The sequence below is a fragment of the Mycteria americana genome, chromosome 5, assembly GCF_035582795.1.
Source record: "Mycteria americana isolate JAX WOST 10 ecotype Jacksonville Zoo and Gardens chromosome 5, USCA_MyAme_1.0, whole genome shotgun sequence".
Lineage (NCBI taxonomy): Eukaryota > Metazoa > Chordata > Aves > Ciconiiformes > Ciconiidae > Mycteria > Mycteria americana.
The window spans coordinates 1,849,859-1,861,570 of record NC_134369.1 but is presented as its reverse complement, the minus strand read 5'-3'; the positions used below and the strand labels follow the sequence as shown (position 1 = coordinate 1,861,570).

The 11,712-nt window shown below is 62.6% G+C and overlaps 1 protein-coding gene across 3 annotated transcripts; it reads right to left on the bottom strand.

The window, feature by feature from the left end:
* Positions 1–28: 28 nt before the first annotated feature.
* CPSF7 (cleavage and polyadenylation specific factor 7) lies at positions 29–11,704 on the bottom strand. Of its 3 annotated transcripts, none has more exons than XM_075501854.1 (10): positions 11,657–11,704; positions 10,807–10,925; positions 5,798–6,016; positions 5,092–5,195; positions 4,534–4,679; positions 2,559–2,967; positions 2,345–2,463; positions 2,089–2,257; positions 1,771–1,944; positions 29–1,645 (listed from the first exon to the last, which is right to left on the bottom strand). In XM_075501854.1, the coding sequence occupies exons 2-9, from the start codon at positions 10,858–10,860 to the stop codon at positions 1,776–1,778; spliced, it is 1,389 nt and encodes a 462-aa protein (XP_075357969.1). In that variant the 5' UTR covers positions 10,861–10,925; positions 11,657–11,704; the 3' UTR covers positions 29–1,645; positions 1,771–1,775. The 3 variants fall into 3 exon arrangements, with proteins under 3 accessions (XP_075357969.1, XP_075357970.1, XP_075357971.1); XM_075501855.1 differs by having other exon boundaries at positions 11,618–11,672; XM_075501856.1 differs by lacking the exons at positions 10,807–10,925; positions 11,657–11,704 and adding an exon at positions 9,161–9,456.
* Between the last annotated feature and the right edge of the window lie 8 nt (positions 11,705–11,712).

The window sequence follows — 11,712 nt, the reverse complement described above, 5'->3', positions numbered from 1 at the left end:
CGCGACAGAAGAGCCCTACAGCGCCGTATAAAAGATTGACAATGTCATCAAGTTTATTACACAATTTCCAACCTATCAGAAAGACAAACAAATCTAGTCACTGCGAGCAGGAGGGGCAGCGCCTCGCTGGGTGGTTAATAGGGGTTTGCTCTGCACTTTTCCCCACTATTCGGAAAGAAACTAAAAATTTGTGTCGTTAAGTAAAAAACGGAACTCTCCCACTGAGCGCTTCCCCCCTGCACTCACCCGCTAAGCCGGCACCTCGTGGTACTTTACAAGATGGGTTTGGTTTTTTTGTTTTGTTTTGTTTTGTTTGTTTGTGTGTCATTTCAACCTAAAAAGACCTCCAGAGCCGGGTTTCTCCTGTCCAGCAACAGTTCAGAGGGCGACGCTTGCCCGGCCGGCAGCCCTGGGGGCTGGCACCCGCCCTGGAAGTCACCCTGTGTCTCCTCAGCTCACCCCGACCCTCCTGGGCTCTCCCCCTCCTGCCAGAGGGACCCGAGCCGGACCCCGCAGCCCCGACGGGCGCGAGGCTGGGGGGGCTCCTGCCTGGCCGCGCGCTGCTCTGCGCAGGGCATGGACCCCCTCGCCGTGTCCCCGGCATCCCCGTCCCAGCCTGCGCGGCGCAGCCGGGTCGCTACCGCGCACGGAACCGCCTGTTAGGAAAGGGCGGCCGGGGGACGCGGGGACGCAGCAAGGGAGAGCCCCCAGCACCCACGGCGCTCCCCGAGGGCAGCCGACGGGGCGGGGGTCACAGCCTGCCCTGCTGCGCTCCACCTCCTCCGCTTCCTCTAAAACAAGGAAAGCGCTGCGGGAGAGGCCAGCTCCGCGCGGGGCCCCGCTGGCGCTCGGCAGCCGGAGCTGCCGTTTGGGAGACGAGCGCGGAGGTGGCAACGCCGCTGCGGTGAGGCGGCAGGGAACGGTGGGGCAGAGGGAGTGGGCGACCCCCGGCCCAGCTCCAGCCCCCCCTCCCCAGCCTGCTGCTCCCAGGCAGAGCGGAGAGGGCGAGGGGGGAGAGCAGGCCCGTAGAGGGATCGGCCACGCTTCCCCTCCGTCAGAGGGGGGAAAGCAGGAGCGTGGCGCAGCGTCCCGCGGGACGGGGGGCCCGCGCCGGGACTGCTGGGGCGATGGGGACAGGAGCGTCCCCAGACGAGGCGAAGGGATGGTACGTGGCGGAAAAGACCCCGTAACCGCTTCCAGCGAACCCAGGCATGGGGTGGGGAGCCGTGCGCCTCCAAGCCCCTGCGCCGCATGGCACGGGGAGGGGTCCATCCCCTCCAGTCACCCCCGGAGAGGAAAGGGCTCACAAACCTCCCTCCATGGAAAAAAAGCACCATTTCTCTTTGGGTCCGAGTGTCCACGGAGCGGAGCAGGGCGGCCCGGGCGCAGGCGTTCCCCGGCTCCCCACCTCTCCCCGGGAAGCAGCAGTAGCGGTGAGCGCAGGCAAGGGCTCAGGCCCCAAGGCCACGAGGTGTCGGTGGGAGTCCTGCCGGGGTGCGGCACGGCTTTCCTCGGGCGCCCGGAGAGAGCTGGGGGTGGCGGGGAAGGGGCCAGGGGGGCGTGGGGTGTTGAGCGGCCTCGGTCACGTAGTCCTGGTCGAGGTGAGGAGATACGAGTCCATTAAAAACCACTTACTGCCAAACTCCTGTGGGGAGAGACGAGAAGAGCGGTCAGAGCAGTGCCGGGCACCCTTCCCACCACCTCGGCCCTCTCGAGGGGGAGCCCCGAGACCCCACACCACGGCTCGGCAGCGCCCTGGCACCAGCTCACCTGTCTCAGTGGTGCCGGTCCCTCTCTCTGTCCCTGTCCCGATGTCGCTCGTGCTCCCGGTTCCGCTCCTGGAAATAGTCGTCGTGCCGATCCTCGCTGTGGAGCAGGTCCCGGTGTCGCCGGCTGCTTTCGCGGGACCGGCTGGGAGAACGCTCCCGAGATCGGTGTCTTTTCCTGGGGAAAAGAAGAAAAAGCTTTGCGGTCACCTCTGGGGAGGATTTCACCGGGCTTCTGGGGACAGAGCTGGTGAGCAAAGCCCCAAGATAGGGTGCAACAAAGCCACCCCCGTGCGGCTCCAAGCCCCGGAGCCGCGGGTACCTGGAGGAGCTGCTGCTGGCGCCCGTGCTGTAGGACTTGGCTTCGATGCCGTGCAGACAGTCTTTGAGGGACGAGAGGAGGACGCGGCACCGCTCGTCATTGGCGACGCGGGACTGCTTGATGACAGCGATGGCCGTGAGGAGGGTCTCGATGGCGTCGCTGTAATCGCCTGGGGGAGCGGAGCAGGGCTGAGGGATGCCGACCCGCCGCGGGATGGGACGGGGACAGGGGGGTGCGGGGTCACGGGCACCGTTACCTGCGCTGGCGCCCGACACTGCCTTGGAAATGGCGCTGCTGGAGATCGCCCGGTTCCTGTTCATGATCTCCTCAAACTCCACTTCGCTCACGGGGGGAGGCGGCGGGCCAAGCTCCCGGCTGCACAGGAGGCACACGCGGGGGTCAGCGTAGCCCCCCCCCCCCTCCAATTCGGTACCAAGCGGCACGCAGCCCCCCCCTCCGCCCCGTCTCACCTGCTGTGGTTGTAGGGAGCCATGGCCTTGCCGTAGGTGTCCGGTGGAGGACCCAGGGCGGCGTTGGGTGGGGGGAAGAAGGCGGGGTTGAGGTGCAGGGCGGGGGGCACAGCCCCCGGGGGCGGCACAGCCAGGTGGGGGGGCAGTCGAGGCGGCGGGGGCATGAGATGCTGGTAGTGGATGCCGGGAGGGGGCGGGGGGACGCCGAAGCCGGAGGAGAGGGGTGGCGGGGGCGGCATCGGTGGCGGGGGCAGCCCCATGAGGGGCAGGGCAGCAGGGGGGCGGTTGAAAAAAGGCAGGACAGAAGGGGGTTTCTCCACACGGGCAGGCGGCAAGGCGTTCTCCGTCGGCGTGGCACGGCCGTCCACCGAGTCCACAGAGTCCCGGGAGTGGGCCCTCGGCGGCACACCTGCAAGCGGTACAGGAAAGAGCCATGAGTCACGGCCGGAGGACCTCCAGGTCTCGGAGACCTCCTCCTCCTCCTCTTCCTCCCCACCCGCGGCGACCAGCGCGAGGACCGTCCTCTCCCGCAGCCCCGTGAGGTCCGGCCTCGGAAGAGCTCGAGGTGCCCAGAGAAAGATCCAGCCAGCCAAACGTAGCCTCCATTTCCACGTGCCTCGAAGAGGGTACCAGCTCTCCAGCAAGACCCCGGCTGCCCGCACAGCGCCCCGGGGACGCTCGCTCTCGGCCAGCGCGGCTTTGCAGAAGCTGCCGAGCAAGCAGGTTACAGGGACAGAAGCGAAAAGCCACAAGAAATGGCGAGAGGTCCCCAGCAGAGAGGTCGCTGGGTCCCGAGTCCCTGAAGACATTAAATGACCCAGAGAACCTGTGATCCGCACACGGGCTCAGAAAGGCCTGAGCGTGGAGGAACACGAGGGGACAGAACCCAAGTGCCGACAGCAACGGAGCTGCTGGAGGAAGGAAAACTCAGTGCCCGTCTGCCCTCAAAGAGATGGACGGGAACCCCTGCTGCGTCCAAAGAGGCTTCGAGGATGAGACAGGAGAGGTACGACGGAGGACGCTGCCTCTGCCCGAGCCCCTCGGGGGAGCCACGGCTCCCCGCCGGGCCTTGCCGCTCCGACAGCCGTCAAGCAGAGCGCCGTTTGGGCGCCGGCGCTGCCGAGCCAGCGGCAAAGGTTCACGTGAGCTCAGCCGTGCCGGTGGCAAGGCCCGTGGGGGCAAGCCGAAACTCAGCCTCCCCGTGCCCGGCGAGGCGAGAGGTGGGAGAAGGGAACACGCCCTGCTCCACCGAAACGCGAGGGCAGGTCGGGACGCGGTCTAATAGCACATGGCTCTGCCAAGCAACGGATCACCGCGGGCACTGGAGCTGAAGGGAGGGTGCGAAGGTCACGGCTACCCCACTGCAACTCGGCCAGGGCGCTTAGAAAGAAGGGCTTTCCTTGCGTGAAACGAGCCACGGGATCTACAATGACCGCAGCTGGCCAAGACCTCCTCATACACGCTCCTGCCAAGACGGTCCCTGCGGCTCCGCAGAGCCCCCCGGCACGGGGCTGGGGCGTCACATCGCTGCGGAGTGAGGCGAGGACCACCTATTGCCATTGTAGAAAGCCCACGGCCAGGCCCCAGCTGGAATACTGTGTCCAGTGTTGGGCACCTTACCTCCGCAGGGATGGACAAATTCTGGAGGAGATCCAGAGAAGAGCTACTAATAGATATGGAGGGTCTTAGCTATGTTGATAGGCTGAAGAGCTTAAGCCCATTCAGTTTGGAGAGGAGGAGGAGGAGGCTACGAGGGATCTTCGCAGTGTGTGAGCACCTAAAAGGGGATCATAAAGACTCGGGTCAGGATCTAATCAGACTCAGCAGCAACAGGAAACAACCCCCAGAGACTCCTGGCAGTGTCCCCCCCACCCCAAGGTCTCAGTGGGCTCGGCCTGACAGCTCTGCTGGGGATCTGCGGGGCTCCGCGCAGCACGGAGGCCTCCCACCCGCGGCGTGCCTTTGCCTCACTCACGTTTGCGAGCCTGCGCCTCGAACTGTGACAGGTTCTGCCGGGTTGCCAGCCTCACCTCCACCTTGTCCCCGTTGAGGATTTTGCCGGGCAGGAGCTCCAGGAGTTTGTGGACCGAGTTCTCAGAGGCGACCACCACCTCTGCGTACCTGCGGGAGAGCCCAGCGGTCAGCTAGCAAGAGCCAGCCCCAAGCGGTTCACCCCTGGTAGGGGGTAGGGACCCCCTGCCAAACCCCACGGGGCTCCATCCGTCCTCGCTGGCAGAGGCCACCCAGGACCACCTCCCACTGCCTTCCCTGGCAGCTGAACCCAGCCTGGTGTTATACGACCCCCCCATCCCCGTCCCACGCTGTTTGGGAGTCTCCGCTTTACCATCCCAGCTCCAGGCGGGCTGCGCCTCACCCGTGCCAGCCAGGAAAAGCACCAGCTGCCCCCCTCACTTCCCTCAACACAGAGGACGTGGCCACAAGGGCCTGGCTCCCCCATTCACAGAATCACAAAGTTCAGAAAACACCTTTAAGATCATGGAGTCCCTTCCCCTACGTCCTCCTCAGCTCTCACCCTTTCGACTGGCCATTGGCTCGGTTCTCTGCAAATTTCAGCTCCACTACATCGTAGACACCAACCGAGCGGATGGTCTGGATCAGCTGCTGGTCAGTCGTCCACTGAGGGGAAGAGGGGAGAGGCCGGTGTCAGCTCACGCAGCCCTTCGCAGGCCCCGGTGCCCCCTCGCTAACCCAGGCTCAGCGCTCAGGGGGCTGGAGCAGGACACTTGAGTACAGACACCCTACGGGGAGTTTAAAAATCAACCTTGAGTCTGAAAAAGACCCCAGGCACAGCTACCAGAGGTGTGTGTGTTCTCTGGACGAGACAAAGCCTCCCCAGAACCGTCCCCGTATCCGTCAACAGAAGGGGACTTGCCCGTGTGGCCCCCAAGAAGGCAGAGCCAGGCGGGGGCAGCGGCTGGTGCGAGGGAGGCACCGCAGCTGCTGGTCACTCGCCCCAGACTGGATCTGAAGCCCCTCGAGGCTACGAATCCCTTTTCCCTGAGGATCGCAAGGTCAAACCCAGCTCACGACCCACCTTGGGACACTGGGTCAGCACGGATCGAGGAGGAACAGCACCCCCAAAGAGCCCTGCAGCCCCTCGGGGGTTTCTCTGGAGGACCCTCACCTGCGTCCGCACCACAGGAGACCCAAACTGCCCACGCAGGTGGTCTGGAGACCCCCTCGGCAGGCAAGCACAGCCAGGCGGTGATCCCACTCACCCAGGAGAAGCTGCCCACGTAGACGGCGGCTCTCTTGTTGCGCAGCCCGCTGTACGTGTACAGGATGGCGGGAGATTTGCTGTTGGGCTTGGGGGACGGCTCCTGGCGGATCTCCGGGGGTGCCTCCGAGCTGCTGGTGCGGCTTTCGGGGGGCTGCGAGCTGGCTGCTAACACGTCGTCGTACAGGTCCATCTGATCAGCATTACTGAACTCAGAGTCCTGCGAGGGGAGACACTTTGAGCACCTCCACAGAGGGGAGACCCCGGGGGTGAAACCGCAGCTCGGAAAGGGACCTGTGGGCTGTTAAGAGCCTAGACGGGGCTCTGGAGGACCCCCCCGTTCTGCTGGAGTCCTCTAACAGCCCCCAGCAGTGACCGTCCAGCAGAAGGCAAACACCAACCGCCGCAGGAGATGCTTAAAAGTCACCTCACGGTGCCCCGCCGTGCCGGGGGCCGCGGATGAACGAAGCTGGAGGTTAAGAAGCCTCCTTCACAGTTTGCAAACCAGTCGTCCCGATTCACCGGGAGCCGGCGCACACGAGCTCTTTTGAGGCGGCACAAGCCGAGTCCAAAGGTTTTAGCACCCAAACCACTTGCCTTGGGTCTGTCTGCAGTCAGAAGGCGGTGAATCACTGCCGTGAACGAAGCCACGGCAAACAGATCCGCTGCCTGTTATCTCTCAGGAGCCAGCTACTCTTGCCCAGAGCCCTGTCCCCTCCCCTCAGTGGCACTCCACTGTCTCTTTGACGGCGTCTCCCTCTTTCAGCACTTCGTTTTTGCAACAACAACTCCCCGCGCTTCCCCCCGGCCCAGCAGACCCCTCTCGGCACCGCACTGCTCTTCCCCACTACTCCACTGCCCTGCAAAAACACGCCGTGCCCCAGGCTTACAACCACCTCTCGCTCATGGGGCTTACAAGCCCCAGGCTTACAACCACCCCTCGCTTACAGCCACCCCTCACCACAGCGTCTGCTCTTCCTCCCGGCCGATGGGGAAACTCCTCTCGCTTGCAATTAGCACCGAGCGAGCCCTCTCACACATCTCTGGTCTGGCCGCCCGGCTCTCTGACTGGCGAAGCATTAACACAAGCCCCACAACAACGGGATCGACATCTCCTTTCCCCAGCAAGGAGGATTACCGGTGCCCTGAAGACAGGGCAACAGGCTCTGCTTTGCGATGCTTGACAAAGCCCTGGAGCGTGTTTTACGTGTAGGGAGGTGGAAAAGAGAGGAATATTCCACGAAACAAGAGCCATGAGGCTTTACCCCACTGGCGACCTGCGCTGGCTTGATTTTCCTCCCTCCAGCTTCAACTACAAGCCTTTTGTTTTTCCGTCCGCTCCTCCGCTGAGCTCCAGCACACACCCCGAGCGAGCAGAGGACTGGCTCACTAGGATGGCAGCTGTCCCGAGCAACGGGGCAAGACGCAACTTGCTGCTCCGAGAGGCTACCGGGAAGCAGCTCACCTTTTGTAAGCGCACGAGGGCAAGAGTTCAGTGGTGGGAAACCACACGCCCTCGACGGATGAGCCTCTGGCTCCTTGGCAGGCACACGCTTCACAACAAGTCCAGCCTGGGGGTTGCACACCCGCCCTCAAACCCCGCTCGCCTCGGATACGCCACCGCAAGCTCACTCATTTTTGAGCCAGCAGAGCCCTCTTCAGGGTAGGAGCTCCACACGCCGTCTGCACACACAGATGCACGCACGCCGTCTCCCCTCGGCAGCGCAGCCTTTCACGGCACGAACCAGCCGCCGAGGAAGCTTCTGAGCTGCGAACTCAAGTGTCCTAGATCTGCCTTCCAGTTCCCACTCTGTTCTAGGCTATATTTAATTTGGAGTGTACAGCGAGTGCTGTGTTTACTACGGATCTTCAGACTAATTGCTCACCCGGATTCGGCGTGCGCTTGAGCATCATTTCATGCTACAAATTACTACGTTAGTATCTGTCCCACGGGAGCAACGCGCAGGTCCTGTGCGGCACAAAAAACCAAGAGGCTCTGCTCCCAATTTTGTAATTCCAGGACTTCAAAGGCAGTTTGGACAACGTCTTCTGCTAGAGGTAGCACGAGGTGGTTAAATCCCCTACGCTGTGACGGTCAGGGGACTGCACGCATACAACACGGCCCTTTGCGGGCTCAGGGGAGAGACGGGGAAGGGTGCTCAGCACACGCCTTTCAAAGGGTCACGGAAATATAAAAATCAAACCGTTTCCCCCCAGACACTCTTCTTGACGGCAACATCCATTTCTAAGGCAAGTTGTCATTTTTGCATCCAGCTATTTCAGCTGCAGAGCTGATAAAAAGGTTACAAGAATTTTAACAGGGAGCAGTTATTTTTGTACTCATTCTCAAAACAGCTCAACTGTTTGTTTAATCCACCTCCCACACTCCTACCCCCACCAAGCGCCTTTGGACACGGCTCAAGGCTGAAAGATTTCTGCCTGAAAGTTTCAGAAAGTCGAGAACAAAAATAGGAGGCTAGAGGAGAAATCGCTCGGGAGCCCTCAGTTATGCTACTTAGGGGATGCTTCAGCTTGGGAGTTTTTAGAGATCCTCTGGGTCCGTTCCGTTTTCGACGCTCTCCTTTAAAAACTAACAGCCCGATGGGAAGATGGTGTCGAAGTACTCACAGCCCAAGCGCTCACAGTCCACTCTGCTGCTCTCTGCCTTTGCCGTCGCACTGAATTCGCAGACCATCGCTCAAAACACACGGTAGCGAGAGGCTTCTTGCATCACCCGCCGACCCACCAGCTAACACCTTCGCTGCCGTTCAAACCCCGACACGGCAAACGCGCTCTGAACCCACGCACGACGCCTTGTGAGGTGCACGGGGATGAAGCCGGGCAGCGTTGGCGGTAATTACCAGGTGTGCTGTGGGATTTGGAACCACGCTGGCGTCCCTGGTGTGCCGCAGGGACCACGGGGCAGCCAGGGCAACTTCCCATCAGGCTTTGATCCCACGCGCGGCATCGTGCGCAGATTAACTCTGGGTTTCTTCCTGCCGCCGCACAGCCCGAGGCGAGCGAGATGCTGGAGTCGGCAGCCTTGATGATGACTTCCAGCTTTAAGAAGCCTCTATCTACTGGGCCGTGTCAAAGATCTTTTGTGTCCTGTCCCCCAAACCCTCCGGTTAAGTTGTTCCACGCCGTTTCCCGCTGTGCAGCCAGGCTTGCTCCGTCCTCCTCTCAACACTGCTTAACTTCTTTACTCCCAAAAGATCCCCGAGACTCGACCGCGACCAGGCCAGACTCATCAAAGGCCCTCTCAGCTCCCCAGCAGACTTTCCCCCGTCAACTCAAGCCACTGCTTTTGTCACCCTTCCTGCTCCAGGCTTCCCGGGGGCCGAGCCTTCGTGGGAAATCCTACCTGCAGGCACAGGCAGGACAGGCAGCGCCGGACCGTCTCCGCCGAGCGCCCGTGAAGCGGCAGCAGAGTTCTCCTGTTAAGTCCTCCCACTTGTTTGTTGTTCCTCAGTTGTCCTTTGAGACGTTACAGACTTTCCAACTCACACCCGCCAACGTTCACAGTTCTTCTCCAGACAGTAGATACCACGTCCACTTTCACCGCTTCCTTTTGGCGTTCAGAGTAATTGCCGTAAACGAAGTTTCCCGGTTATTCTGTGCGCTTCTAAACTCCAGCCCAGCGACCTCCACGCATTTTCTTAATCTGCACCTTCCATCCTTATTCCGCAAGCGATCCAGCTCTCCCTTCCGCTCCCAAGTCCAGGTGTACCTATTTCCCGATTCTGTTAAAAGCGAATTGCGTGAAAACATACACATAGAGGCCATTCCTAAGCCAGAGCAGTTCCGTTTGGTCCCAGCACAGCACTAGATAGTTTAATACATGAGGAATCAGGTTTATTCCGGGAGTTTTTCAGGAAGGATGCAGGAAGCGGTATTTTAGAGTCGGAGGGTGTCCGGGCAGGGCAGCCCGGCAGCACAGACGTTTGCGACTCACCTTTCTAGTGAGGTTCCTGTTATTTTGGCAACGTTACAGCCAGCGTGGACCCTGCCCTTCTCCAAGGCAACTGCTCTCAGCGGAGAACTCCTGCTCCTTCCCAAGCAGCTGGAAAGCACCTCGCAGTCCCCTCGGCTCCGAGGTAGTTAGCACCGCTTCTGCTCTTCCCCGAAGGTCTAACCCACGGCGTATTCTCACCTGATAACCTCCCGCCTCCTCAGAACAAAGGGTTTATCGCCCTCAGCTCCTCTTCAGCCCTCTGGGAGCTCACGGCCATTCCTTCCTCCGTGCGTGTTTTGTTTCCAGTTCACGCAGCTTGCCCTCTAGCGCAGACCAACTTTCCTCCACGGGCTTTCCATGGCCATTTTTAATCTTCGAACGTCTGCGTTCACACCCGCTCTCCCGGATCCCCGAACTCTCTAAAATCCGCTGCTCTAACAGCTACGCGCATCCCCCTTCTCTGCCATTTCTTCCTGCGAGTCCCAGACAGCCCCGGGGTGGGAGAGGTGGCACACGGGCACCTCTCCGACCGCAGCGAGTCCCTGCCACAGCTTCCCAGCCTTGGTGGTCCCGCAGGTTCGGCGCTCTGGGTCCCCTCACCGTGCAGTTCCCTGGCAGCGCTTCTTCCCGTTTGGATTTCTCATTTCTCCGACCAGGCTGCAACTATCCCCTTCGGATCCCCGCTCATCACTGCCCTGGCAAACGTTCCGGTGCTAATCCTGCCTCCCCTTCCACCTACCCGGCTGTTTTGTGACCAACCGCATGTTGAACTTCTGGTGAAACCCACAGAAAGATGCTTTATTCCCAGCTTGAGATGGCAGCTGCCGGGATTTAGGAACGGTCCCAGCCCTCTGTTCCCCACAGGCACTCTCCAGCACTCTACCACCCTTTCCCGCTCACACCAACCGCACCTTCTGCCTCCGCACCAGCCGGCGGGTACGTCCACGCTAACCGCTCCATCGCCTCGCTAACGAGTTGGCCGACGCCGGTTACGATGCTCTCCCCCAAAAAGGGGGACCTGTAGCCCCAGCCCCGCGGCCGGACGCGCCGCTCACCTGGTTGAACTCCTCGTCGGCGTAGATATCGATCAGATCCACCCCCTCGGACATATTTCCAGAGACGGGAGCAGAAACCCGGGCTGGGACCGGGGTGAAGCAGGAAGACGAAAGGTGCACTGCAGCGGGGCGAGAAGGGGAAGGGGGTCAGCGGCGCACCGGGGACCCGCTCCCCTCTGTGCCCCCCACATCTCTCCATAGGACTGTGGCCCCCCCTTCCCTGCAGCCACCAGCCACTCCCCCAGAGGGGCCCACAGCCTCAGCCCGGACCCACCCGGGGGCCGCAGCAGCCCCTCACCCCCTGGCCGGGCCCCCCCCGGGACAATCCCACCCCGCTGAGGGCCACCCCCGGGGGCAACGTGACCCCGTTTCCCCCAGACCTGACCGACCCCCGGGGGCAACAACCCCCCCTCAGGGGGCAACCACAACCTGACCCCCCCCCGCCATTCCCGGTCCCGTTCCTCCCCGGGGACCGCAGCCCCGCCGACCCCCCTAACCCAAACCCAGGGGCACCAACTCCCCCCAGGGCAGCCCCTTCTCAGCGGCGAGGTCTCCGGGGGGACCCTACCGCTCCCCCCGCCCGTTCGGCCTGGGCCCCCTCCCGGGGCAGCGCCGCCGTCACCCCCGGCCCAGACCCCCCCCCCTCCGCCGCCGCCACCGGGGGCGAGACCGCCATATCGGCCCGGCGCGGCCCGCCCCTGCCGAGCGGCGGGGCCCGGGGAGGGGAAGGACGAGGGGAGAGGGCGGACGAGGGGAGGGGGCGGCGGGTCCGGGTCCCAGTCCCGATCGTGGTCCCGGCCCCGCCCGTTACCGCCAGCAGGCCCCGAGCGCGCGCGCCAACCGCGCTCACCGCCACCGCCAGCGCCGCCGCGCCAAGCCACACCCCTTCCGGTTCGGGTCACGCCC